This window comes from Chelonia mydas, chromosome 17, assembly GCF_015237465.2.
Source record: "Chelonia mydas isolate rCheMyd1 chromosome 17, rCheMyd1.pri.v2, whole genome shotgun sequence".
NCBI classification, from domain to species: Eukaryota; Metazoa; Chordata; order Testudines; family Cheloniidae; genus Chelonia; species Chelonia mydas.
Window position 1 is genome coordinate 1134012 of NC_051257.2, and position 24395 is coordinate 1158406.

At 61.7% G+C, this 24395-nt stretch overlaps 3 protein-coding genes across 31 annotated transcripts in view; 2 read left to right on the forward strand and 1 right to left on the reverse strand.

Annotated features, from left to right (window-relative positions):
• Positions 1–11064, forward strand: KIF12 (kinesin family member 12). Of its 20 annotated transcripts, none has more exons than XM_043530959.1 (18): positions 1–124; positions 1266–1331; positions 1610–1688; positions 1775–1896; positions 2375–2450; positions 2973–3107; positions 3312–3447; positions 3983–4074; positions 4538–4679; positions 4853–4971; positions 5236–5340; positions 5741–5876; positions 6074–6203; positions 7884–8016; positions 8390–8473; positions 8547–8695; positions 8956–9110; positions 9473–11064. In XM_043530959.1, the coding sequence occupies exons 2-18, from the start codon at positions 1294–1296 to the stop codon at positions 9589–9591; spliced, it is 1950 nt and encodes a 649-aa protein (XP_043386894.1). In that variant the 5' UTR covers positions 1–124; positions 1266–1293; the 3' UTR covers positions 9592–11064. The 20 variants fall into 20 exon arrangements, 17 of the variants coding, with proteins under 17 accessions (XP_043386894.1, XP_037736337.1, XP_043386895.1 ...); XM_037880409.2 differs by lacking the exon at positions 1–124 and adding an exon at positions 727–867; XM_043530958.1 differs by lacking the exon at positions 1–124 and adding an exon at positions 742–879.
• Positions 9855–23840, reverse strand: VTN (vitronectin). Of its 10 annotated transcripts, none has more exons than XM_037880413.2 (10): positions 19709–19815; positions 19195–19281; positions 15186–15337; positions 14472–14591; positions 13673–13984; positions 13073–13212; positions 12382–12538; positions 11531–11683; positions 10416–10700; positions 9855–9988 (listed from the first exon to the last, which is right to left on the reverse strand). In XM_037880413.2, the coding sequence occupies exons 3-10, from the start codon at positions 15244–15246 to the stop codon at positions 9891–9893; spliced, it is 1326 nt and encodes a 441-aa protein (XP_037736341.1). In that variant the 5' UTR covers positions 15247–15337; positions 19195–19281; positions 19709–19815; the 3' UTR covers positions 9855–9890. The 10 variants fall into 10 exon arrangements, with proteins under 10 accessions (XP_037736341.1, XP_037736343.1, XP_043386921.1 ...); XM_037880415.2 differs by having other exon boundaries at positions 15186–15329; positions 19108–19281; XM_043530986.1 differs by having other exon boundaries at positions 19108–19281.
• SARM1 (sterile alpha and TIR motif containing 1) overlaps positions 19823–24395 on the forward strand; it is a 15065-nt gene continuing 10492 nt past the window's right edge. Inside the window, exon 1 of the mRNA XM_007057694.4 lies at positions 19823–20544. Coding sequence (XP_007057756.2) covers positions 20090–20544 — 455 coding nt within the window. The 5' untranslated portion in view covers positions 19823–20089. The remainder of the gene's footprint in view (positions 20545–24395) is intronic.

Here is a 24395-nt window from a genome sequence, read left to right on the forward strand (position 1 = left end):
AGGGGCTGGAAGGTGGATTCAGGGTGAATTAACCAAGCAGCCAGAGGAGCAGAGAGGGGAAGGGGAGAAAGAGGCCAGTGGGGCCAAGGCTGCTGGTGGTAGGGCCTGCAGAGAAGGTGTGCAGGTATGAGGGGCACGCCCACTGGAGCGGGAGGCAGAGAGACACCAGGCCCAGGGGGGCCAGGGTTTCAGGCCTGTTCCTCTCATCTGTGTGGGGAGGGCTCCGCGGGACAGCGGCCTTGCTGCGGCAGGCAGGACGCAGCGCTGCCAATGTGCCGTGTGCAGGGCCCCTTGTGGCAGGGAGGGTCCAGCGCGTCATGGCCCTTCCAGGCTGACACATGGTGCCCCTGCTGCTTGCCTGGCGGCTGCCCTGTGCCAGGCCCCAGCGGTGTGTTTCCTCCAGCCCCGATCGCCCGCTCAGCGAGGTTCCCGCAGTCATTGCTCCAACTGCAGCCACTCGCCTCTCCCTGCTGAGCGGGGCTCCGAGCTGGCTGGGGTCGTTCCCCCCTTCTGGCTGGGTACCCCTGAAAGAGGCTGGCTTTGGCCAGCTTCCAGCAGCAGGTGGAGTCAGACTCCAGCCCCCTTCTCCCTCTGGCCCCTCCTCAGGGAGCCTCCCCTGCAACTGGCCCCTTTCCAAGCCATGGGGGGAGGGTCTAGCTCCCAAAGCTGGAGCAGGTGAATATTTAACTGGAGAGCCGGCACTTGTTTTGCTTGGGCAGCTCTAGGCTGGTTGGGGGTGGTTCTGGCTGGAGAAGGGGGCCGTTGGGCAGCCGAAGAGCTGCAGATTTCACGCTGCAGAGGAGAGCTGTGGGATGGAGCCGGAGCTGGGGCAGGAGCCCAAGGTGGGCGCAGGAGCCTAGCCGCTCAGTAAGCCAGAGAGTCATGGGAGCTAGGGGGAGGCCGCCCCATCTCTCGCGGGCCACCGAGGGACTAAGGGTGGCCAGTGCACCCGGTCCTGGCAGGGGGAAAGGACCACAGGTCCCTTCAGCCTAGGGGGGCCCCTGGAGTCTCCTATTCCTCCACACCTGGTGCAAGGGTTCCGTTCCCTCTGGCAGTGGAAGGGTTAACCACATACCTGGGCAGCTGCCTCTGGCAGATCAGACCTCAGCATGCTGCAGCTGGTGAGGGGCTGCGGGGCGCTGGAGCCCAGAGAGAATGAGCCCAAAGCCTGAGCGGCTGCACGGCCCAGTGAGCCAGCCCCCGGCTCCCCCACAGCTCTTGGGGCTGCCAGGGTCCCTGCTCCCCACACTGGTTGTTTTCCCCAGGAGCCCAGCAGGCGAACAGGAGGATTCCATGGACAGGAAGGAAACATGTCTCCGGGTGGTGGTCAGGTGAGGGGGCAGGGACGGGCCTGGGGGAGCAGGGGGGGCACAGACCAGGGTTGGGACGGGGGGGGGGGTCACTCATAGGATGTAGGTGCTACAGGAGGCTGAGCAGCAATCCGCCCACACAGCACAAGGGGCCCAGACGAGATTGTGGGTGAGGGAAGGGGTGGGGTCCGAAGGAGGAGGGTGGCTAAGGGGTGCATGAGCCGAGGCCGGGTTTAGGGGCTGGCACCTGGGACCAGGAGGGTGCCCGCATGGTGCATGATGCCTCTCCCTTTGGCTAGGGTTCGGCCCCTGACCTGCCAGGAGCTCCGCAGAGGGGACCAGCGTGTGGTGCACTGCCTTGGGGACAACACCATTTACGTGAGTGCCCCGCCCTGGAGAGGCCAAAGCTGGGCACTGGCCTGCCTGGGCCCGATGCTGAGCCAGCTCTTCTCTCCCCGTGCCAGGTGAATGCGGCCGGGCAGGAGGCGGCCTTCAGGGCAAGTGCAGCGTTCGATGCAGGCACGTCCCAGGAAGGGCTGTTTGAAGGCAGCGGGATGAAGCGACTCATAGAGCTGGCAGCAAATGGGTGAGGCTGAGGCAACCCTGCGTGGAGAGCATGGTCCCCCTCCACCCCCCCCACCCGTAATCCCCACCCAGCTATGCACATGCTCCCTCTCCCCCTGCCCCCCATAGCCCCCAGCCGGGCATGCACATGCTCCCCTCCCTTGCCTGTAACCCCAGCCAGCCACGTGCCTGCCCTCGTGCCGGCTCACCCCACTGTGGCCTCCTTCCCAGCAGCCAGCTGCAGCTTTCTGCCTCCACACGCCTCCAGGCACAAGCACCCAGCAGCACCCACTCCCCAGGAACCACCCGCAGCCTCCTCCTCACACCAGCGCGTGCCCTCAGCCATGCGCCCCTTCACCTCCGCGTGCTCTCAGCACCGCCTTGTGCCCAGCTGTCCGACACAGTGCATGTCTGCATTCCCTGGCTCCGCCACGAGGGGGCGCCTTGCACCCTCCCAGGGACGGTGCAGGGGCTCAGCGGCTCTTTGCCCCCTCGCCCAGGTTCTCCTGCACTGCCTTTGCCTTCGGCCAAACAGGCTCTGGAAAGACCTACAGCTTGATGGGACCCTTAGCTCAGGTGAGAGACCCTCCTCGGGGGCAAACCCGCGGCGGTGCTGAGCAGGTACTTCAATCAACGCCTCATGAGCCCCGCCTCTCCCAGCAGGGGGCGCTGTGGGGAGCGGGGCAGGGCGCTGGCTGTGGGGGGAGCTCCCCTCTACCCCAGGCCTGGCCTCTCCCAGCAGGGGGCGCTGTGGGGAGCGGGGCAGGGCGCTGGCTGTGGGGGGAGCTCCCCTCTACCCCAGGCCTGGCCTCTCCCAGCAGGGGGCGCTGTGGGGAGCGGGGCAGGGCGTGGCTGTGGGGGGAGATCCCCTCTACCTCAGGCCTGGCCTCTCCCAGCAGGGGGCGCTGTGGGGAGCGGGGCAGGGCGCTAGCTGTGGGGGGAGCTCCCCTCTACCCCAGGCCTGGCCTCTCCCAGCAGGGGGCGCTGTGGGGAGGGGGGAGGGCGCTGGCTGGGGATGGTTCTCAGTTTCCTGCTGCAGGGGGTGGAAGCTCAGGGCACCCAGCCATTGGCCTTCCGAGACTTCTCCCCTCTCTGCAGAGCGAGGGCCAGCCGGTGACTCCCTACCTCGGGGGGCTGATGCAAAGGGCCTTTGTGTGTCTCCTGGAGCAGACGCAGTGCTACAGACCCGGCCTCGTGCTCAGTGCCTCCTATGTGGAGATACACAATGAACAGGTAGGGCCACCCCCATCACCCTGCCTGGATAAAAAGCTGCAGCACCTAGCACCCCCAGCCCAGGCGCAGGGCCGGCTGATGGGCACCAGACAGACCTGTCCCTGCCCCCCATTACCTCTCTGCCACAGCCCTTCCTGCTCACCCACATCCTCCTGGCTTTCTGGGCTCCATTCCCACCTGCCCCGGCGCCTCTCCTCTGTCCAGGTGAGAGACCTGCTGAGCCCAGGGCCGCCCAGGCCCCTGCCCGTGCGATGGAGCAAAACCAGGGGCTTCTACATCGAGAACCTGCTGACCGTGGAGTTTGGGAGCCTGGAGGCCATCATGGACCTGCTGCAGGAAGGTACCGCACGGGGCGTCTCCAGCCTTGCAGGGCGCTGGGGAGGGGCAGAGGCGGGACCCCTGGTGAATGGAGACCCCAGGGCTCTGCAGCCCATGGGCAATGAGCCCCGTGCCCAAGGGGCCCCCTGGAGGCCAGGTGGGAAGTGAATTCCCTTTTGCTGTTCCTGGTGATGGGGAGCTCACCACATCACTCCCATGAGCAGACCCTGGCACAGTCCCGCCCTGCCTGGTGCCGAAGCGTCCCGCCTGCGCCAGGGCATCACTCTGGCCTAGGCCACCAGCTGTTTTCCAAGGCAGGACTGGCAGCCTGGGGGCCCAGGCAGCAGCCAGATGGGAGCAGCCCATGCTGGCCTAGACCCAGCCGCTGAGGGAAGAGGCTCCATCCCTGTTCCTGGAGCTGCAGAGGGGCCCCCCGTAATGAGCTCAGGACCCTGGGACCGCAGGTTCTGCAGGAGAGTGAGGCCCAGCGCCAGGGGCGTCAGGGGCTGTTTAAGCTTTTTGCCTGGCTCTGACCTGCCTGCACCCCCCACTCCCAGGCACCCGACGGCGGCGGAGCGCCGCACACGTGCTGAATAGGCACTCGAGCCGCAGCCACGCCCTGCTGACCATCCGCATCCACCGCAAGGCTGTGAGTCACTCACGTCCCCGCACGCTTGGCCTCGGGGGCCAGGGCACATCCCACCCTGCTCCCAGGGGCGCCAGCTGCATTGGCAGCTTGTGGGAGGGTCCTAGGGGCACACGGGGAGGCAAGTGGGCACTGGCCTGAATGGCTTTGATTTGGTACTGCCCTGCTCACCCTCCAGGGGCAGCTCCAGGCAGAGGGGGCCCAATGGGGAGTTCTGGGGCAGACTCCATCATGGGGAGCCCTTGGAATATTTGGCAGCCAAAGCCCTTGCCCTTGTTCTGCTGCTGGGGGACTGCTCTAGGCTGACGCCTGTCTGAGCCATCCTGGTGCTTCTCCCTTCACTGGACTGGCTAGGGCCTGCACTGGAGACCCCAGGATTTCCAAAGGTGGGGTGGGGGCTGGGAGTGTCCCTGAAGGCCCATGGAGCAGGACACCTGAGAGCTTCGGTCCCTCCCCTTCCCCGCAGCTAAGCCCAGACCCCAGCTCCTGCCAGCAAGGCGTGCTCTGCTTCGTGGACCTGGCTGGCAGCGAGAGGGTGAAGGACACCGGCTCAGCTGGGGAGCGCTTAGTGGAGGCCAGCAACATCAACCGCAGTCTCCTGGCTCTGGGTAAGGCCCCTGCAGCCGGGCCAGGGAGAGGGGCCAGGCTGGCATGGCGACAGGGAGCGGGCACCCCCAGCTGGCTGCAGGCTCGGCTGGGCCTCGAGGCTTGTCTGTGTGCTCATCGTCTGGAGCAGCGTCACCTGAGAGCCCAGGCAAGTGACAGCCTGTCCTCCCCGCAGGGCACTGCATCTCGCTGCTGGTGGACCCCAGACGGAGGCGAAATCACATCCCGTACAGGGACAGCAAGCTCACCCGGCTGCTGGCGGAGTCCCTGGGCGGATCCGGGATCACGCTCATGGTAGGAGCCTGGCCGCCCTCTGCATCTGGGGAAGGGCTGGGTGAGGGCCTGGAGCCGCAGCCCCACAGGTGCAGACCTGGGACAGGAGCAGGGGCCTGTCAAAATCACATTGCAAGGCTGTGGCCAAGCAAGGAATGAACCCAGGAGTCTGGGATTCCAGTGCTGGAGCTGGCTAGCCTGGGGCCGTGGGGAGAGACTCACCAGAGCCCTCTCTGCTGAGGCCCCACTGGGAGCTGCTCCTCAGCCTCGTCCCTTGTCCGGCAGGTCGCCTGCATCTCCCCCTCCTCGCGCTGCCTCCCGGAGACACTGCGCACGCTGCGCTTTGCCAGCAGGGCCAAGAAGGTCACCACCAAGCCTATGGCACACAGGGTAAGGCAGAGAGCTCTGAAAACAAGGAGGGGCACATGGGGTTAGACTCGGAGCCCAGTGTCCTGTCTCTGACAGCGGCCAATGCCAAGTGCTTCAGAGGGAACGAACAGAACAGGGCCATTGTCAAGTGATCCAGTTCCCGGCTCCAGTCCCAGCCTTTGGTGGTTTAGGGACACCCAGCGCATGGGGTTGTGTCCCTGCCCAGCCTGGCTGACAGGCGTTGATGGATCTAGGCTCCAGGAACTCCTCTCGTTCTGGTTTGGACCCAGTTATACTCTTGGCCTTCACAACATCCAAACATATGAGTTCACTGCACCGCCAGGGCAGGGTCCTTGTGGCCAGGGCCCCCTCCCTGATCTGTGGGGCCTCCCCTCTAAGCCTTGTGCCTTTGATTTCCCAGGTCTCCCGGGAGAAGCTGCTGCGAAGTTTGGAGCAAGAAATCCAGGCCCTGCGGGAGGAAAACCTCTCTCTGCGCCAGCAGCTGCGTCTGCCCAGGATACGGGGCGAGAGCCCAGCCACCCACACACCCCCCACCCGTGCGTGCTGCTGGGGGGCAGGGTTGGGGGTTAGAGGGACCCAGGGATGCCCTGGAGGACAGGAGTGGGGAGCCTGCAGAGGGGCACCAGGGGCTTGTGCATCAGAGACGTATGTGACCTGCCACCGCCCAGGCCCTGGCCCAAGTGCAGATGCAGCAGCTGGGCTCCAGTTGTCACCCATCTCCTCTTCCTTGCAGAGCTGCCCGAGTGCCAGGGAGAGAGCCGTGCCCCCGGGCAGAGAGGGGCCCCAAGGAGAGCACCCGGCTCGGCCAGGCGCAGCCTCTCTGGCCTCCTACAGGACTTTGTGCTGGAGAATGAGCAGCTCAGGTAGCAGCAGGATGTTCCCCCTCCTGGGCTGAGCCCTGGGAGACTCAGCTCCTGGCTGCGGGGGCCAGCCCCGGGCCTCCCTCGATCCCTGACGTGCGGGTGAGACCCGGGCATGGCCTGGTACCTGGCACTCAGGACAGCGGTCACTGGAAAAGCGATGCCCCCCTACGCACATGGGGTGGGCAGGGCCGAGCCACGTGTTCCCTAGCCACCTCAAACCAGCCGCTACCCCACAGCACTGCGACTCTCCCAGGCAGCGAGGCCCTGCCCAGCTCCTCTCCGGCTGGGCTCAGGGAAGGGGCACCCCTGCCCCGCTTCCCCAGGCAAGTGCCTTTCCCTTGGCCTGGGGGCAGTGAACGGCTGGGAGCCGCTACTCCGACCAGGTGCCAAGCCAGAGACGCCCCCGCCTCGGCCCAGGGGCTCACCCTCAGGCCAGGTGGCTGGGCTCTCCCCTGGCACGGACTCACCAGCAGTTCTACAACTCCCACTGCCCGTCCCTGCCTCTCGCCGCAGAGGCTCCCTGCCATGCCCGGCTCTCTGGGCGACTCCCAAGAACCACCGCCGACCCTTCCCCATGCCTGGAAAAGCCCCCAGCAACCCGCGGCTGCCCCAGCTCAGTCATCCGATCGGGAAGGGGGCGCAGCTCAGCTGGACCTGGAACCCCGAAAGGTCAGCACTGCTGGGCCAGGTGAATGAGCCAGATCTCGCTCCTCCCGGCCCTCACACCCGGCGAGGGGCTGCCCCAGCGCACTACCCAGAGGGCGAGGTGAGCAGGGCAGCGCTAGGCCCTGTCCATGCGCTGAGTCTGGCCTGGCACAGGGCAGGCTCCCTGCATGGGGGGGCCCTGCTAGAGTCTGGGTGAATGGCCAGGGTGGGGCCCAGCATCCACAGCTCACCACGCTCTCCCCTTTCTATTGTCCTGCTTGGCCAAGGAGGGAGCCAATCCTGCTGACAAGCACCTGAGCCCTCCAGGGGCCGGTGGCAGGGCCTGAGAGCCCCGTGGGTGGGTAGGGCCCAGGCTGGAGACCTGGGTGGGTGACAGCTTGCTGCGCTGCAGGCTGAGGAAACCCCTCATTAGCCAGGCCCTGAGCTGTGTGTGGGACGGGGAGGCATTTCTGAGTCACCTGGAGGACTGGGGGGGAGGGTCCGGGCTCTCAGTGCTGGGTGTGGGGGGGGTGCTGAGCGTGCAGGGGACACCTGACGTGTGCTGGGTGCATGGGGGGGGGCACTCAGCATGCGTTGGGCATGCAGAGGGATGCTCAGGGTGTGGGGTGGGGGGCTCTCTGCTGGACATGGTAGAGCCGAGACCCGTCCCTGAGGCCAATGCTTGGGTTACTCATGGGCCACGGTCCCCAGGGCAGGTGCAGTCCCAGGCCTGGCAGAACAGCCATGCCCGGGGAGCCCCTCAGACGGGTGTTGCCGGAATTCCTGCTCCAGGCAGCTTCTCAGCCAACCGCTGGCCCCACCCGGTCCCTGGAGCTGCTGGCTGGGTGAGTGACCTGCCCATCAACATGGTGACACCCCCCCCCCCCAGCCCTCCTGAGTCCCACCCTGCCAGGTCTCTCCCCACCCCAGCTGGCTCTTTCCTCGCTGGGCACCGTGGCTGGGAGGGCCCAGTTCCTCAGGCATATTGGGATGCCTGGGACTGCCCCACTCCCACTTGTCTCATTTACGTTCCAGACACCTGGAGCTCCCCCCGGCCTTCAGCAGCTGGGGCCACGACAGACGCTCCCCCGAAGCCGCCCCCAGCTCCTGCAGCATCCAGGCCCCACCCTGCCCCCGCCCTGTCCCCGGCGCAGCCCAGTGCGGCCACGTGAGTCTCCTCTTCCTGTCTGACTTGGCGCACGAGGCCCTGGCCCCTCGTGTGTCCTGCATGCTGGCCTGTCAGCCCAGGGCAGCCACCGCCCCAGGGGAGACACCGCCCCAGCGTCTGGGCTGGCTCTGGCTCTGCCCGGGGGAATCTGGCTGACAGGTGCTGTGGGGCCCAGCTCAGCACAAAGGGCAGAGAACGGATGGGCCATGGGGCCTGAACTCCCGCCTCCCTTCCAGCGGGACTCCTGCTCCAGCCTCCACCCTGGCCCTGGAGTCCCAAGCTGTGCGCGGAGCTACGCCCCAGCGCACCGAGGGCGCTCTGCCGGCCGGACGCCTGAGCCACGTCCCCTCCCGTGCTCTTCTTCCTCTTGCAGACGCTGGCTCCTGTCCACACCTGCCGCTGCCCCCGCTGCTGTGCTGTCCGGCCAGCCCAGGCCACCCCCTGCCAGCGCTCCCAGGTACGGGCCACCCCCTGCACGGCTGGCTGGGGACAGGACGCTTTCAGCCTAAGGGCTCTGCTTGTCCTTCCAGCTGCTGAGGGAGCTGCCGCCATGGGAGGTGCTTGCTGCCGAGAGCAGTTCCAGGTTCCAGGGGGTCGGGCAGGGCAGTGCGTGGGAGGACCCGGCTCCGCTCTGGCCCCAGCAGCACCCGGTGGCTCCCTGGCTGCTCCGTGGGAAAAGGTGAGAGTCAGCAGCCTGGGCCCAGGAGCGAGTCCCCCAGGACAGGGCAGGGGCTCAGGGCACAGCGGGAGGTGACCCAGGGAGAGGGTGGGAGGCCGTAGGGTGGGGCGGCTGTGGCCAGATTTGATGTGGGCCCCAGACTCTCTGCACATGCAGCTGCCTCTAAACTGCAGGAGCTGGCAGGTTAGTGGCCTCCTGTGCTCCATCCGGGCCACCAGCCCTGGCCCCAGTCCTCAGCAGAGGCCTCGCTTGCACTGCAGGGGCCTGGGCCGAAGGAAGAGCTCCACTGTCTTGTGTCTGCTCCTGGGAGACGCCCGGCAGCAGGGCCCTGAGCCTCCCCCCAGCCTGGAGGGGCAGGTCGTGCCGTCGGCCCCGCCCCTGCCAGGGCAGCCAGACAGCAACGCAGGGCGCCAAGGTAAGCAGCTGAGGTTTCCCTACTGGATCTCTGGCCACGCGGGCTGGAGGGGTCAGAACTGGGGTGACCCTGGCTCCCCATCGGGGGCTCTCGACCGTGCAGATACTGTGAGCCTGGGACGGGAGAAGCCTTTCCCAGCATGGTCTGCACAAAGGGAAATGTGGGGCAGAGGCTCCCTGGAAGCCATGCCTCCATGGAGCTGAATCAGTGGGGGGAGGGGGGAGCTCCTTAGCTTTGGGGCCCATCCCAGAATCGTGTCCCTTCCCCCAGCTCCAGCTCCCTGACACCCGCTGCAGCCAGAGGGGGGCGGGGCTGAGCGCAGGGCGGGGCTGGCACTGATCGCTCCTGTCCTGTGCGGCCAGCAGCAGGCGCTGACCCCGAGCCGCGGCTGGAGGAGGTGCTGGACACGCTGCAGGAGCAGCTCCAACGCTGCAGCCTGCGGAACCAGGGCTCCAGCTGCACCAGGGACGCCCGGGACTGACCCGCACATGTGCCCCAGGCCAAGGGACCAAGTGATCGATTGACCCTCGCAGTGCTGTGACGGAGCACCCCATGGCCAGGACACACGGCCCCAGTCCCCTGCAGGCTGCGGGGAGGCAGGTGGGGCCTTGCCGGGGCGTGGCACGCACAGCCCTGCCCACGAAGCTCCCCCTGCCCCAGACAGACGCGGTCCAGGGCTGACCCAGAGCTCCCTGTTTATTTGGCTTTCGCGAAAGACCCGGCTGCTGTGGATACGGCGGGAGGGTGGCGGCCCATCGCCTCGGGGCGCCCCTCGCCCGCTCAGGGGCAGCCCAGCCAGTACCGAGCGATGGGGCGTGGGTAGCGAGGGCGCACAAAGTCCACACGCTTGCTGCGCACGTTGAGGCGATAGTACTTGTCTGCGGGAGAGAAGGGCGCGACCGTCAGTCCCCCGGGGAGCAGGGCCCAGGGCTCCGCTCACCCACCCGCAGCCACAGCTCAGAGCAGCAGCAGCTGAATGGGCCCTGCTGGCCTCCCCGAGCATCCCACCGAGCATAGGGACAACCCTGCTCCAGGCTTTGGCCAGAGCCCAGGCTCCGCCAGGGCAGCCTGACTCCTCGTGCCCAGGCCCAGCCTGCTCCGGCTCTCCTCCCCGCCACGCGGTGCCTCTCCACGCCAGCCCCATCGCTCACGGTCAGGCCGGGCCGAACGGCAGGGCCCTGGGAGAGGGGGGCCATAAGGGGGCTGTGGGGGCCACATTGCAAAGCTGAAGCCAAGCCCTGCTGGGGGGCTCGGTCAGGTCAGCTGTGAGAGCAGCTGGGGTGAGCTGATGGCACTGGGACCCACCTGCCACGAAGAAGTAGACGCTCTGGATGGGCTGGCACCGGGAGCCCCCTGGCAGCCAGTCAAAGTCCATGTCCAAGGAGTCGGACTCATCCTGCAGCCAGTCCCAGACGGTGTGAGCTGCCGGCCGCCGGCTCCTGTACCTCTTGCGGTGTCGGCGGGATTTCCTCCTTTGAGCCCAGCTGCTAGCCCTCAGGGAGACGTAGATCCTGCCGGCCATGGCAGCATCCAGGTGGTTTGGCACCCCCTTCCAGTCTCTGCTGATGTACCGTGGTCTACTGGCCCCACCTGGCAGAACAGCACAGGGTGGGCATGAGGACTGGCTGGCTGCATCGCTGCCAAGGGTGCGGTGTCCCATCCGCAGGCAGAGGCTCACCCAGCGGGGAGGCAGCCCCGACCGACCGCAGGCAGCATCAGGGAGTGGGGTCCCCAGGGCCTCCAGAACAGGGAAGGAAGGGAGCTGGCGCGGGGGAGCAGAGCCGTCCCAATCCCCATGACAGGGCAAGGAGCAGGCTGGGAGGAGAGATGTGATGGCAGGACCCAGCCTGCCACAAGGGGGCCTGGAGCCTAGCCGTGTTTCCCTCCTCCCCAGCTTTCTGTTCACCTTCACAGCCCGGCAGCACTGGCTCTAGTTAAAACAGACAGCACCTGGTACCTGATTCTGTCCTGGTATGTTGGGGGGCAGGGGGTGCCGTGCCTGTACGGGGGGGAGCAGCGGGTGCAGTGTGCATGGTGCAGGCTGGGGACATGGGTTGTGGTGTGCAGGTGTTTTGGGGCTGGGGGGATGCAGCGGGGGGGGGGCTGCGCTCTGCATGCAGCCGGGTGCTATCACTCCCTTCCAGGCTCCCAAGGCCCTTGGGCCTGTGAATCTGGCCTCTTGCATGCATTGGTCCCACTGAGGAGCACTGGGGTCTAACATTCTCCAGAGCCGGATCAGGGGCCCTCAAACTGCCTGTCCTCTTTAGCGCCTGACCTCCCAACCTGCATCACTTCCTCTCTGAATGGCCCTGACTCCAAAGCCCCTAGCAGCTCCCATGGCCTCTGGCTCCCCCCAGCCCACTGGCTTCAGTGACCTGCTCGGCCCGATCCCATAACCTGGGTCGTTCCTCCCCACTTACTGCGCATGGAGCCCCCAAAGAGCTGTTGGAAGAAGTCCTCCCAGCTGTCGCCCTGCATGAGTGTGTAGTGGTCGAACACCAGTGACGGGGAGGACACCTCGCAGTCCTGCCGGCTGGGCTGTTTGGCAAAGTCATATGCCCAGTAATGCTTGCCTGGAAACGAGACGTGGAGCCTGTCAGGCTGGAGAGATGCCATCCTGCTGGACGGGGCTTGGGCCCAAGGCACAGGCTCCTCACCCTGCTGGCTAGAGCAGGGCAGGGCATCCCCCAGCACTGGGACGGGCTGGCAGTACAAGGCAGCTCCACGCAGCAGCCCAGGGGCTCGGCAGCCTTCACAGCGTAGCCAGTGCTGATCGTCTGTTACCCGTCTTGGCACGCTAGGAACACTCCAGGCGCTGGAGGCAGGTTTGCGGCGAGAGGCCTGGCTTTCCTTTCAATACAATACAGCTGGGTGCCATGATCGAGTGCAGCGAGCAGCCCAGACACCCCCTAGCTACGGGCAAAACCATGTTTATTAGTGTCTAAAACCCTCATTTCTAGCCACTCTCCTGAATTCTGAATGCCTGGAGCTGGCAGTGCCAACTTCACCCGCTGCCTGGGTACGGAGGCAAGGACCCTGCAGCTGCTGGGCCCTGTGCCCTCTGGCTGAGCAGCCGGGCAGGGACTGCCCAGCACTCTCGGACAGCATGGCTGCGGAGACCAGCAGGCGCGTGGGCAATGGGCTGCAGTGAGCTGAGGCTCAGCACCAGCTGAGGGCACTGCCCGGGTGTGGGGACCATGCCCCAGGGGCACTGTGGGGGGGGCACAGCTGGGAGGGGTAGTTGGGCCAGCTGGGAAAGAAGCTCATTTACCTTTAAAGAAATAGACCCTCTCCTGGCCATGGTAGCTGTGCGCAGGGAGAGCGAAGGCTGCGTCAATGTCATCAGGGATGTCCTGGAAGCCGTCGGAGATATTGCGGGGGTAGTCGGGGTCCAGGGCACCATCATCGAAGCGCCAGTACTGACTGCCCTTGGGAGACAGCCACAAGGCAGGGTCAGCTGGGGGCGCAGCTGCTGGGCAGAGCCTGCCGGGGGCCCAGGCAGCATGTCCCTCCCCAGAGAGCAGGATTCAAGAGCCACAGAAACTCTGGGCCATGAACCCACAACCTTGAACCTGCAGCAAAGCATCCGCCCCCGTTAGCGCTCTCCCCGCTGCCAGGCAGGACACTGGCCTGGCCATGCCCCGAGACGCCAACGGGCTGCCTGGTGCATGCCCACGGGCTCTTGGCAAACGCCTCTGTCACTGTCCCACCTTTGGCCGGGGCCATCAGCTGTGTGCCTGGCCTGTCAGCTCTGCCCCCTGCCGCCCTCCTGCAAAGGGGCACATGCCAGGGGGACGAGGCCTCACTGCTCATCGGCGTGGCAGCCTGAGAGCGGGGCTTCCCAGAGGAGCCAGCCGCGGCGAGCTGGGCCGGCCCGGTGGTTGAACGGACACCACAACGGCGAGTGGCGCACACGAGTCAGGCACAGGCAGGACTAGTCCAATCCCTGCTCGCAGACCCACCTGGAAAATGTAGGTCTTGCCCTGACAGTTAATGCGTGTGAAGGCGGCATCGATGGGCCCCTCGATGCCCCAGACATCGCGGATGAGCTTGGGGTAGCCGGGCCTCACGCTTTTCTCGTCCAGTTCATAGACGTATTTCCCTGAGCGAGAAGGGAGACAGGAGCTGTGAGGCGGGCAGCTCCCACCCCCTGCTCCCCAAAAGTCCCCCCCGCTTTGTTTCCAGTCGTGTCTTCCTGCCCCGAGTGCACACAGTCTGGAAGGCTGGCTATCTGCCGGGAGGCTCCGCACCACGCCGGAGCCGCTCACCATGCCGACAGCCCTGGCAATGCAAGTGAGCCAGGGCCCTCCCTGCCGGGGCAGCTCAGTTCTGCCTGCGTGGGGGACTCAGGCTGCCAAGGGCCCAGCCAGGGCCAGCTGTGCTGGTGGGCTTGATGGTCTGGACGTCTCTGGGAACTGGGCTGAGACCCACCTTCCCCCGCTAAGCATCTGGCCAACGGGAGTGACCCGCGATGGAAGCGAGTCCGTGCCCTGGAGGGGGAAGCCTGTGCAGCCCTTTCCCATGCTCTGAGCCGGCCCCCGCCCAGCGCCCACGGGCAGCACCTCGGAACGCGTAGAGAGAACCGTTCTTCAGGTCCGTGAACGCATCAAAGGGCTTCCCGCTGCACAGCTCCTCCTCCTCCTCCTCCTGCTGCTGCACCTGCTCCAGCTCTTCCAGCCCAGTGGGCACCAGCGGGGGGGCACCACTGCCTGGCACCGTGACCGAATCGCCAGCGGCAGCAGTGACTGGGTCTGGAGATGTGGTTGGGGGGTCAGTCCCTGTGCCGAGGACCTCTGTGGTTTCACCCAAGGTAGCACTGGTGCTGTAGTCCATGTAGTCGTCCTCGGGGAACGCAAACATGTCCCCGCGGGTCACTGCGCAAGGGCAAGAGAGAGGCTCAGCACGATCCCGTCAGCAGCCGGGAGCCCAGAGGACGCTGCAGCCCTGACTCTGTGCTGGGGCTCTTACTGGCTGGGCCAGAGGTGATGTACCGCCAGAAGAACGTTCCCATGCAGCATAGGAAGAAGGGTCCCTCCTACACTCCTCATCCCCTGAATCAGTCTCTAGCCCCCCAGACTCCCTGCCCCTTGGAAATCACAAGGGCCCCTCAGTGAAGGGGGCTCAGCATCAGCCTGCCTCCTAATGGAACATCCCACTGACCAAAGCAGCTGCGGAAAGGGGCAATGCTGGCTGGGCACTGACCCGGGGCACATTGCCACGTGCAAATCTGGCTCTTTGTGCAGCCTGGTGCCCTTCCAGCTACCAGCCAGCCAATGGCAACCGCAGGAAGCCGGGGCCTTGCTTGTGAGTGCTCCCTGGTGAGGGGAAAGGGCCCTGGGGGGCTCCAGAGGGGGCAGGTACCTTTCAGCTTGCAGGTGCTGGCGTAGTCACTGCAGCAGCTCCCGTAGTACACGCAGAGGGCGTCACACTGGCACTTCCTCTGGGCATTGAAACCATCCTCGCAGTGGCCCACACAAGACTCTGAAACAGCCAGCTGGGAAGTAACCACAGCACCCCCCCGCCCCTCCGCCCTGGCCCAGGGAATGAGCCACGGCCCCTGGGGTGGCCAGCAGCTCCCCACACCAGCCCCGCTGCTCGCGATGACGGGCAGCTGCATTGCTGTAGCAGGCAAGCCCTGCACGCTGCACCGGGATTTCACCCCTCCCTGCTGCGCTTCTCCCTCCCCCCAGGACTTGCTGAAGCTGAGGGTGTCTGGCTGCTCGCCCCCCTGCTGTGGGGTGTGTGATGTGTGACTAATGCTGCAATACAGGAGACTAATACAGGCGATCTGCCTGTGGGGAGAGGTCAGCAGTGCCTGGCTGATCCTTTAAAGATCCTGTCCACAGAACAGGCTGCCTGGCAGCCCCGGCCAGAACCCCAGCAGGCTCCTGGGGAATTTGGCTGCTGCTTTCTCCTGGGCTCCTTGGCCAGTTGGAGGCCTCAATAGCCCTAGGACTCAGTAGCCCAACAGACCCATTTGCTCTCTCCCAAAAGCTAGCTGCAAGCAGGAGCTAGGGAACACTTTGAATTGGACTGTCCAGCAGGGAGCCCAGCCAAGGGAGAGCAGAGACTTACCTTCAGCTGCAAAAGCCCCGCAGAGCAAACGCAGCATCAGAGCTGGGACCAGCAGCCTCATGGTGCGTGGCTTGTCTGAGTGCTCCGGCGGCTGCTGGAGCTGGGCTGCAGCCTCCCGTCCCAGGAACTCACTGTTTGCTTAGCCTGCCCCTCTCCAGGGAGAAAACAAACAGTCAGAAGGTCAAAAAAGCACAAGAGCAAGAGGTGACTGACGCCCCCTGGCCTCTCCCCAGCAGGCCTGGAAGGGGTCTGAAGGCTTTTGCACAGTACCTGCTGGGACCCTGCTCGGGGGTTGACTCTCTATAGCAGGGCTAAACAAAACCCGTGCACACCAAGCTGAAGGCAGTGCAAATCTTGCTAGCTAGAGCCAGGTTTGAAACCCACTGGCTGGTGTGGGCTGGGGAGTCTTTTCCCAACACCTCGGCAGCCCCACAATAAGGAGCTGGCTAGCGAGTCTCTCCTTGGAGCCAGCTGGGCAGGAGATGAGAGGCCTTTTCAGACAATCATAGTTTAAGGCCAGAAGGGACCCCCAGACCATCACTGGGGCACCAGCTCCACCCAGCACCGCATCCTAAACCCAACAACCGAGACCAAGTCCAGCCCACAGGAGATGGGAGTTAAAACGCTGTTCGAGGTTCCAGTCAATGTTACCAACTCACCAGTCACGCATGTGCCTGACAATATCAAAACCCAGCTCCTGTGGCAAAGGTTACGGGAGAATCTCAGCTTCCATTTTATAGCCAGTAACTTTCTAGCCCTCACTTTTGCAGAAAAAAGTTTGAAAATCATAGACTCATAGGACTGGAAGGGACCTTGAGAGGTCATCTAGTTCCCTGCACTCATGGCAGGACTAGGTATTATCTAGACCATCCCTGCCCCGTGTTTATCTAACCTGCTCTTAAAAATCTCCAGTGATGGAGATTCCACAACCTCCCTGGGCAATTTATTCCAATGCTTAACCACCCTAACTGTTAAGAAGTTTTTCCTAATGTCCAACCTAAACCTCCCTTGCTACAATTTAAGCCCATTGCTTCTTGTCCTAACCTCAGAGGTTAAGAAAATTTTTTTTTCTCCCTCCTCCTTGTAACAACCTTTTACATACTTGAAAACTGTTCTCATGTCCCCTCTCAGTCTTCTCTTCTCCAGACTAAACAAACCCATTTTTTTCAATCTTCCCTCATAGGTCATGTTTCTAGACCTTTAATCATTTTTGTTCCTCTTCTCGGGATTCTCTCCAATTTGTCCACATCTTTCCTGAAATGTGGCGCCCAGAACTAGACACAATACTCCAGTTGAGGCCTAATCAGCGCAGAGTGGAATGGAAGAATTACTTCTCGTGCCTTGCTTACAGCACTCCTGCTAATACATCCCAGAATGATGTTCGCTTTTTTGCAACGGCTGTTACTCTGAAACCTGTCACTTTTTTGCAACTGTGTTACGCTGTTGACTCATATTTAGCTTGTCATTCACTATGACCCCCGATCCCTTTCCGCAGTACTCCTTCCTAGGCCGTCATTTCCCATTCTGTGTGTGTGCAACTGATTGTTCCTTCCTAAGTGGAGTACTTTGCATTTGTCCTTATTGAATTTCATCCTCTTTATTGCAGACCATTTCTCCAGTTTGTCCAGATCATTTTGAATTTTAATCCTATCCTCCAAAGCACTTGCAACCCCTCCCAGCTTGGCTTTCTCCACAAACTGTACTCTCTATGCCATTATCTAAATCTTTGATGAAGATATTGAACAGAACTGGACCCAGAACCAATCCCTGCGGGACCCCACTCGTTATGCCCTTCCAGCATGACTGTGAACCACTGAAAACTACTCTCTGGGAACGATTTTCCAACCAGTTATGCACCCACCTTATAGTAGCTCCATCTAGGTTGTATTTCCTTAGTTTGTTTAAGAGAAGGTCATGCAAGACAGTATCAAAAGTTTTACTAAAGTCAAGATATACTATATCTACCACTTCCCTGCTATCCACAAGGCTTGTTATCCTGTCAGAGAAAGCTATCAGGTTGGGTTTGACGTGATTTGTTTTTGACAACTCCATGCTGACTGTTACTTATCACCTTATTATCTTCTAGATGTTTGCAAATTGATTGCCTAATTATTTGTTCCATTATTATTCTGGGTACAGAAGTTAAGCTGACTGGTCTGTAATTCCCTGGGTTGTTCTTATTTCCCTTTTTATAGGTGGGCACTATATTTGCCCTTTTCCAGTCTTCTGGAATCTCTCCTGTCTTCCATGACTTTTCCAAGATAATTGCTAATGGCTCAGATATCTCCTCAGTCAGATCCCTGAGTATTCTAGGATGCATTTCATCAGGCCCTCGTGATTTGAATACTTCTAACTTGTCTAAGTAATTTTTAACTTGTTCTTCTCCTATTTTAGCCTCTTCTGGTCCTAGTGACCCCCAAAGTCTCAGAAAGCAAATGACCAGAACCCAGCATTTGGGATTTTTGAGCCAGTCTCATGATTTTTTGGGTCTGACTCACGATTTGTGACCACCTGGGGCTGGCGATGTTGACATGAGCCCCCAAGACATGCAGGGATGGCTGCGCTTTAGGATCTGAGTGAAGCTATTTCCCTGTGTATCAGCAGCTGCAGGGCCAGTGACCAAATCACCTGGCACTCCAGAGTGGTGAGGGGCTGAAGCCAGGGGCCAGTGAGCAGCCTGGTTGCATCATGCAGAGTCTGGGGTCTTTGCTCACTTTCTCTGTGCTCTCCAGTTCATTGGGTACACAAAGCTCTGTGTATTCTGCTCCCAGAATTCTCATTTCATCAGAGCCTCTCGTTACCAATTAACATAAATTTGGCTCTTCCACCTGGCTCCTGATAACTCCCAGCCATCAGGGGGCAAGGAGCAAGGCTCCCGGATCCACGTGGGTTCAGCCTGTACATGCTGCCAAGGCCCAGCCGGAGCACGGGGCAGCCTCCCATTGCAAAGCCGGGCCCAGCTGCTCTGCCCCATGTGGGGCATCTCACATCGCTATAGCAGAGAGACACTGCACACTTTGTGCCAGAGTTGCTGGGATTGGAGAGACCGGGGACTGTTCTGTGTGTGCTGCTCTCTGCCCTTGCAGGAGTCATGTTTGTTTGTCAGCCTTATCACCCCTTCTGTAGGCTGGGAGACAGAGACAAGGAGACCTGGGAGCTCTCAGATCTGCCCCACCCTCCTGTTCTGCACTAGGAATGCAGTCAGCAGGGACTGCTTGAGGCTTCTCCACCAGACGAATGGGGTCAGCAAGACCGTAGGGACAGGGCAGTGGGAAAAGCAGCGAAAGGCAGGCCGGTATGGATAGGGTTTGCCAGTTATCTTTTAGTTCAGTGATAAAGGACCAATTATCTTCCGATACATTCACATGCACGCACACACCAGCTAGCCACCCCCAGGGACACATGCACACACCAGCTAGCCACCCCCAGGGAGGCTCACGTGAGCTAGCCAGCACCTAGGGAGGCTCACTACAGTCCGTAGCCCCCTGTGCTCTGTGGACTTCTAGCTAAGATGACCTATTGCTAGCACTGGGTAGAAAACATGGGCCAGGAAACTCCTTACGGCTCTGCACTCAGCGTCTCCTGGAGGCCTGGGACATTCCGATCCCGTTGTTTACTGTCCCCTGCCACAAGATAACGGCCCTTTCCTGTGACAGCCCCGGCTCTGTCTGTCCATGCCGTGCAGGGAGGATCACCAGTGGCTGCTATGGCACCAAAACGTCAACTTGGATTTAAGTCTCAGGCTGAGATGGCTGCGGCTTGGCTGTGGTGCAAAGGGTTTTAACGGCTCTTTTCAGCACGGCCAGGCAACATCCAGTGTCTTTTGTCCTGTGTGTCTGTCTGGGCTAGGTGACAAAAGGAGGTACCAGGCCAAATCCTGCTTGCAGCTACCCTGGGGTAAATCTTGAGCCAATGGACTCACCTGATTTACACCACTCTGAATGAGGACAGCTTGGCCCGGTAGCGAACGTGCCCGCGGGGGCAGGGACAGGCAGGCAGGACGACTCACCCATCTGTGCAGAGAAGGAACAGAGCAGCAACCAGCAACGCCGGGAGGCCTAGGGGCAGGGGCTGCTTCCTGGGGGCTCCGTGGGGACTGCGGAGGGGAGAGGGAAAGGCAAGTGTACTCTGCTGCCTCCTGCTCTGCCCAGGCCCCAGGCCAGCCAGGAGCAAGGGGCAGCCCCCCAGCCCCACGCCACCCTCCTGACTGCACAGGGAAGAGTCTATGGGGTGAGACCACGGACCAGCTGGGGGGGCTCAGGGCGGACCAGCTGCGGGGGCAGAGGGGGGCTCTGGGTGAGGAGGGCCTGATGGGAAGGCTGCCATCCCTGCTCAGGGGATTGCCAGAGCATCTCTGGTGGCCGCAGGAGGAGGGGATGTTGTTGTCATAGGGACAGATCCTCCTTGTAGGGGCAGGACCTGAGAGGGTGACGTCGCCCCCGGGGAGATGGGAAGATGCTGAGCAGGCGGAGCCTGGATGGGTCTGGAGCAGGCAGTGCAGGGAGCAGCTGCCGTTCACTCACCTGGTCCTGCGAGCTCTGCATCCCGGCAGCGCGGCAGCAGCATCCGGGTCTGGGAGGGGAGAACGTGCTGGCACACGCCAAGCACTGCAGCTGGTCCCCAGCCTGGCTCCTCCCCTCCTCCTCCTGCCATTCTAGCCTCTTTCCCCCAGCTCCACCCGCTTTGTTCTCCATCCCTCCCGACTCCTCCATCTCCCTCTGCTGCAAGCAGCAACTTCTGCTCTTGCCCCTGCGAGGGCACCAGGCCGCAGAGCCGCTGGCCTGCCCAGGGTCCGTGCACAGCCCTTTGCAACTGACTCTGTGCCCTCCAGGACGAGTCCTGGGCCACGGATCCCGGGCCCCAGCTGTGGAGGCTGAGCTGGGATGCTGCTCTAGGGGCTGCCCATGGTCCTCACCCTGCTCGTCTCCATCTATAAACTGTGCCGTTTTTTTGCCATGTCCAGTTCGGAGAGGCTGTCGGTGCCTGAGAACATGAGCCATGCATGCCTGTGGTCAGGGGTGGGAGCTGCCCACAACCATCGAGAAGTGTCCCCTGGCGTGAGCATGGATGTCCAGGTGGCTCTGGATCGGATCCTCCCTGACCTGCACCTGGCCATTTCCTCCCTGAAGCAGGCAGCCGACCCCCAGGATCTCAGGAAGGGGATTGCAGAGATCTTCCAACTGGTGGAGGAAGCCTGGGTGATGCCCACTCTGGGGAGAGATGTGGCCAAAGCTCTGTGTGATGTGATTCGCCTGGAGGGGGGCCTGGACCTGCTGCTGAACCTGCTCCAGGCAACAGAGCTGGAAACCAAGTGCCAGGCAAGCAAACTCCTGGAGCAGATCCTGGTGGCAGAAAACAGGTGAGTCTGCAAAGGGCACACACCCAGCAGAGCCCTCCCCCCAGCACACATCCCGCAGAGACACATGCCTGATAACAGACCCACAGCCCAGCCCCCAGACATCCCCCACCCACTGCACACACAGAGCACAGAGACCCCCAGCACATCCCAAAGAGACGCCCCCTCCGGAGCAGGAACATCCCACACAGAGACCCCCCAGCACAGACATCAGCCACCAAACACACACACTCCACAGACTCCCACCCCACAGTACAGAGACACCCCAAAACACCCGAGACAGACCTCCACCCACAGAGACACTGTCTCCCTCACACACAGAGCACTGCCTATGCTCGTACAGACACTGCTTCTGCACACAACCGAGGCAGACGCCCCCCCGGCCTGCCCCATCTGCCCAAGGTTCCCGCCACCCCTCCCTTCTGTTGTGGACAGCGATGCACTCTGGACTGCAGGCTCCCGTGGCAGGGCAGAGTCATTCACACAACCGGCTGATTCCAGCAGCATGTTCCGTTTGTGTGTCACACGTTTGGGGTCTTTGTCACACCTGGCGTCCCCTGTTCAGGCCTCGGCAGGTGAGGGGGACGTACCCTCTGGGAGCCGGCTCACTGCAGAGGCTGCCCAGCACGGCCGGTAGCTGAGGATGAACCATGGTTACGATGGTCATGCCTAGGGCCCCCACGTTGGCCCCACTGTCCTAGGTGCTGTAGAGACATGGCACTGAGAGGGATGGGCCAGCGTATTTGACAGAAGGCCCTAAAGGCTGGGGAGGTGGCAGCCATGAAAAAGGGGCTGAGGCAAAGTGCAAGGGACACTGACACTTGCTAGCACACTCTGTGGCTCAGAACACGTCCCAGGCTCAGCTAACTGGGTCTCGCAATTCTCAGCCCTCTTAGGAAGCAGGGAGACGAGGAGTTCTGCCCCTGACATCCACAGGAACCGGCTCAGGCACCTCTTGTCTGGTCCAATGCACATACTTGGGTTCGGTCTGACAGCTCCAGCCCTCCTGCTTGGATGAAATGAGACCTGCCCGCCGTGCTCAGTCACCCAGCTCTGCCTGCTCACTCATTTAGCTGAGCAGAGGTTTCTGGAGCAGGCAGCATAGAAGGCAGGTTAGTGCCTGGATGAGTTTTCCAATCGTCCTCTCTCTTGCTGCAGCATTTGTATCTGCCTCTCCCTGGGCTGGGCTGTGAAATCATCTTCCACAGGGCGCATCTCATCTCGGCCAGTGACCTCAGCCTGCCAGTGGCTGCGCCATACACTGACAGCAGTGAGAGCTAGAGACATACACTGACAGCACTAGAGAGCTACAGATCTCCTGCGCCAGAGAGCTGCTCTCCTTGTCCCCAGGACACTGAGTGGCTGGGGCTGGGAAGCTGGTTCTAAGCCCTAACTCCCTGCGAGTTCAGAACGTTCTTCACCCAAGCCCCGGTGTCAGTGCTGCAGATGACAGGACCATGGGCCGGCAGCTTCACCCGGACTCTAGTGATTCCCTCCTGGCTGCTGCCATTGGCCTTTCTGCCCCATCTGTGAGCTAGGCTGTTGGTTTCTCTGATTCCCTCCCCACTATCTCCACATCCTTTCCCTGACCCCTGTGCTGGCTGCCCAGACTCCCAAGCCTGGTTCCTTGCTCCCAGATTGGACTGTATCTGTATCTGGACAAGCAAACCTAGGGTCTTGGACTCTGCGGGGAGGAGTCCGAGGCAGAAAGTCTCTACAATCTGACCTGAATTTCTTGTTTTAATAAAAACAAGGAGTCCTTGTGGCACCTTAGAGACTAACACAATTATCTGGGCATAAGCTTTCGTGGTCTAGAACCCACTTCATCAGATGCATGGAGTTTTAATGTTTTAACATTTCCTGAAAACCTGACAATCACGTTGTCTAACCCATCAATCCTGCCAGCTGCCCAACGTGGCAGCTCACTCCAGCTCGGACGTTTTCATCCACGATTCCCCTTCCTCTCCTGGTCTCCAGCAGGTTTCTACCCAGCTGCCATTCTGCCTGAGCCATTCTGCTCTGCATGGACCCTGCTCCAGTATTGTTTGATCTGCTGCACCCTCACAACCTTGCCTGCCAGGGCTGCACTGTCTCCAGGCACCAGCCGGTAGTTGAGACTGACACTGCCTTGACTGTGCAGCTGAGGTCACACAGAGCTCCCACCAATGTGGGTCTGCATAGCTGGGTGTTCAAAGAGGCTGATCACGATGGTTAGGACTCACTTTTCTGGGACAGGAATTGAGGTAGATGGATTCATGCTTAGAAAGTGAATGCACGAGGCACATTCTTTGCAAACGCATCTGAGTGTGAGCGTAGTGGGACTTGCGGCTGTCGGGGAAGAGCTATAACGTACGTGCTCAGTGCAGGAGCCATTTCTGAGAACAAGGTCTCCTCTGCAAACGCGGCTTGGTGCATGTACGGATCAGCACATGCTGCAGCTGGCCTCGCTGTGGAGTCTGGGGCTCACCCACATTTACAGCCTATTCTGCCCCCTCCACTGAGCCCAGTGGTAACAGCGGGACCCAGAGAGGCAAAGAGGTTAATTAGGAGAATGCATTAGGATGTCATTAACATGGGAGGAAACATCAGCTCAGAGAGTTTGAATTCTGGCAAGAGGGAGCGGCCGTTTGGCCTTGCTGTCTGACTCTTACAGAACCACACGTCCTGCATCTGGGCGGGGAGACGAGTCTGTTCACTCTGTTCCCAGCCAGCCCCCTTGCTGCAGCCTAGCGGGCTGTGCTCTGCCCCTATCAGATGCAGGCTTGGAGTGTGATTGCGCCCCAGAACCTCATGGGGGTGACACCAAGGTACCCCTCCTCCCAGCGTTCCCAGGCTGAAACCCGGGGATGCTCAGAGGGCATTGTGGTCGCCCAGGGATGAGCCGCAGCACTTCAAACTGAACAAAGGTTCTCAGCCTGCTTCCTGCCATGGCCATGCAAGCTGCCAGTCACAGCAGCTCCTACCCAGAATCCTTTACAACTGTTCCCAGGCTGCAACAAGCTCAGGATGACAGTGGCCTGCCCTAGCCAGAGATTCAGAGAATCCCCACGCACCTAGTGAGCCTGGAGACTGCGTGGAGGGGCCTGGACTCTGGATCCCAGCGCCAGGCTGAGTCTGCTATCTGAGTTGATTGCTGTGAAACTGAGCCCAAGGTCACTGTGAGCAGCACAGAGAACAGGAGTTCCCAGAAACACCCATCTCACCTGCACTGATGGGAGACAGGGGCTGCATCCCTTCAGTGTAGCAGGCAGAGTTGCTATCTGCCTGCAGGGACTTTGCTGACCCTCCAGCCCACCCCTCTGTGGACTCCAAGGGCCAGAAACACAGTGCTGTTCTTCCCAGCCACTGGCCGGAGATGCGATAAGTACCGACTGCTCCAGTGCCCCCAGCCGGTGCTTGTACTGGACCTGCAATCCGCATTAGCCTATTGACGGCATGGTGCAGAGTGTGCGGCCCACCACACACCCCACACACTCTGTCACAACCTGGCCAGACGCCAGTCTGCTGGGAGGGGACCTCACCACTTGTACGGGAGCTGCACTGAGCCCTGGCACTGTGTTTCTAGGGCTCACTCCCAGCTTCCAGTCTCTTGTCCAAGTCCTTCCTTAGGATGAGGGACCCCATAGTCCTGCTGCCCCAGACCCTGGAACGAGCCACCCTGGCTGCTTACACACGCTCTCCCAGCGCGCTGGGCTCCTGGTTCAACCCCTTCGGGGACAAGGGAACAGGGATGCAACGAGCTTCCTAACCACATCGACTTTACTCCAAGAGCACTAGAGAGCTACAGATCTTTGCAAATAACCAAAATCCTGACCCTCCATTTCCACCCCACCAATCTGATCTCTCACCTCCTG

Bases quoted from the DNA above. Each gene is read 5' to 3' on its own strand.
- KIF12 (XM_037880406.2), top strand. From the start codon at position 1,156: ATGAGCCCAAAGCCTGAGCGGCTGCACGGCCCAGTGAGCCAGCCCCCG. The intron at 6,204-7,883 runs GTAGCAGCAGGA...TTTACGTTCCAG, and splicing joins CTGGAGAATGAGCAGCTCAG to ACACCTGGAGCTCCCCCCGG. The intron at 8,474-8,546 runs GTACGGGCCACC...TTGTCCTTCCAG, and splicing joins CCCCCTGCCAGCGCTCCCAG to CTGCTGAGGGAGCTGCCGCC.
- VTN (XM_043530983.1), bottom strand. From the start codon at position 14,727: ATGCAGCTGCCCGTCATCGCGAGCAGCGGGGCTGGTGTGGGGAGCTGC. The intron at 13,985-14,471 runs GTACCTGCCCCC...GCCCTTGCGCAG, and splicing joins CAGCACCTGCAAGCTGAAAG to TGACCCGCGGGGACATGTTT. The intron at 13,213-13,672 runs GTGCTGCCCGTG...CTTCTCGCTCAG, and splicing joins TTCTCTCTACGCGTTCCGAG to GGAAATACGTCTATGAACTG.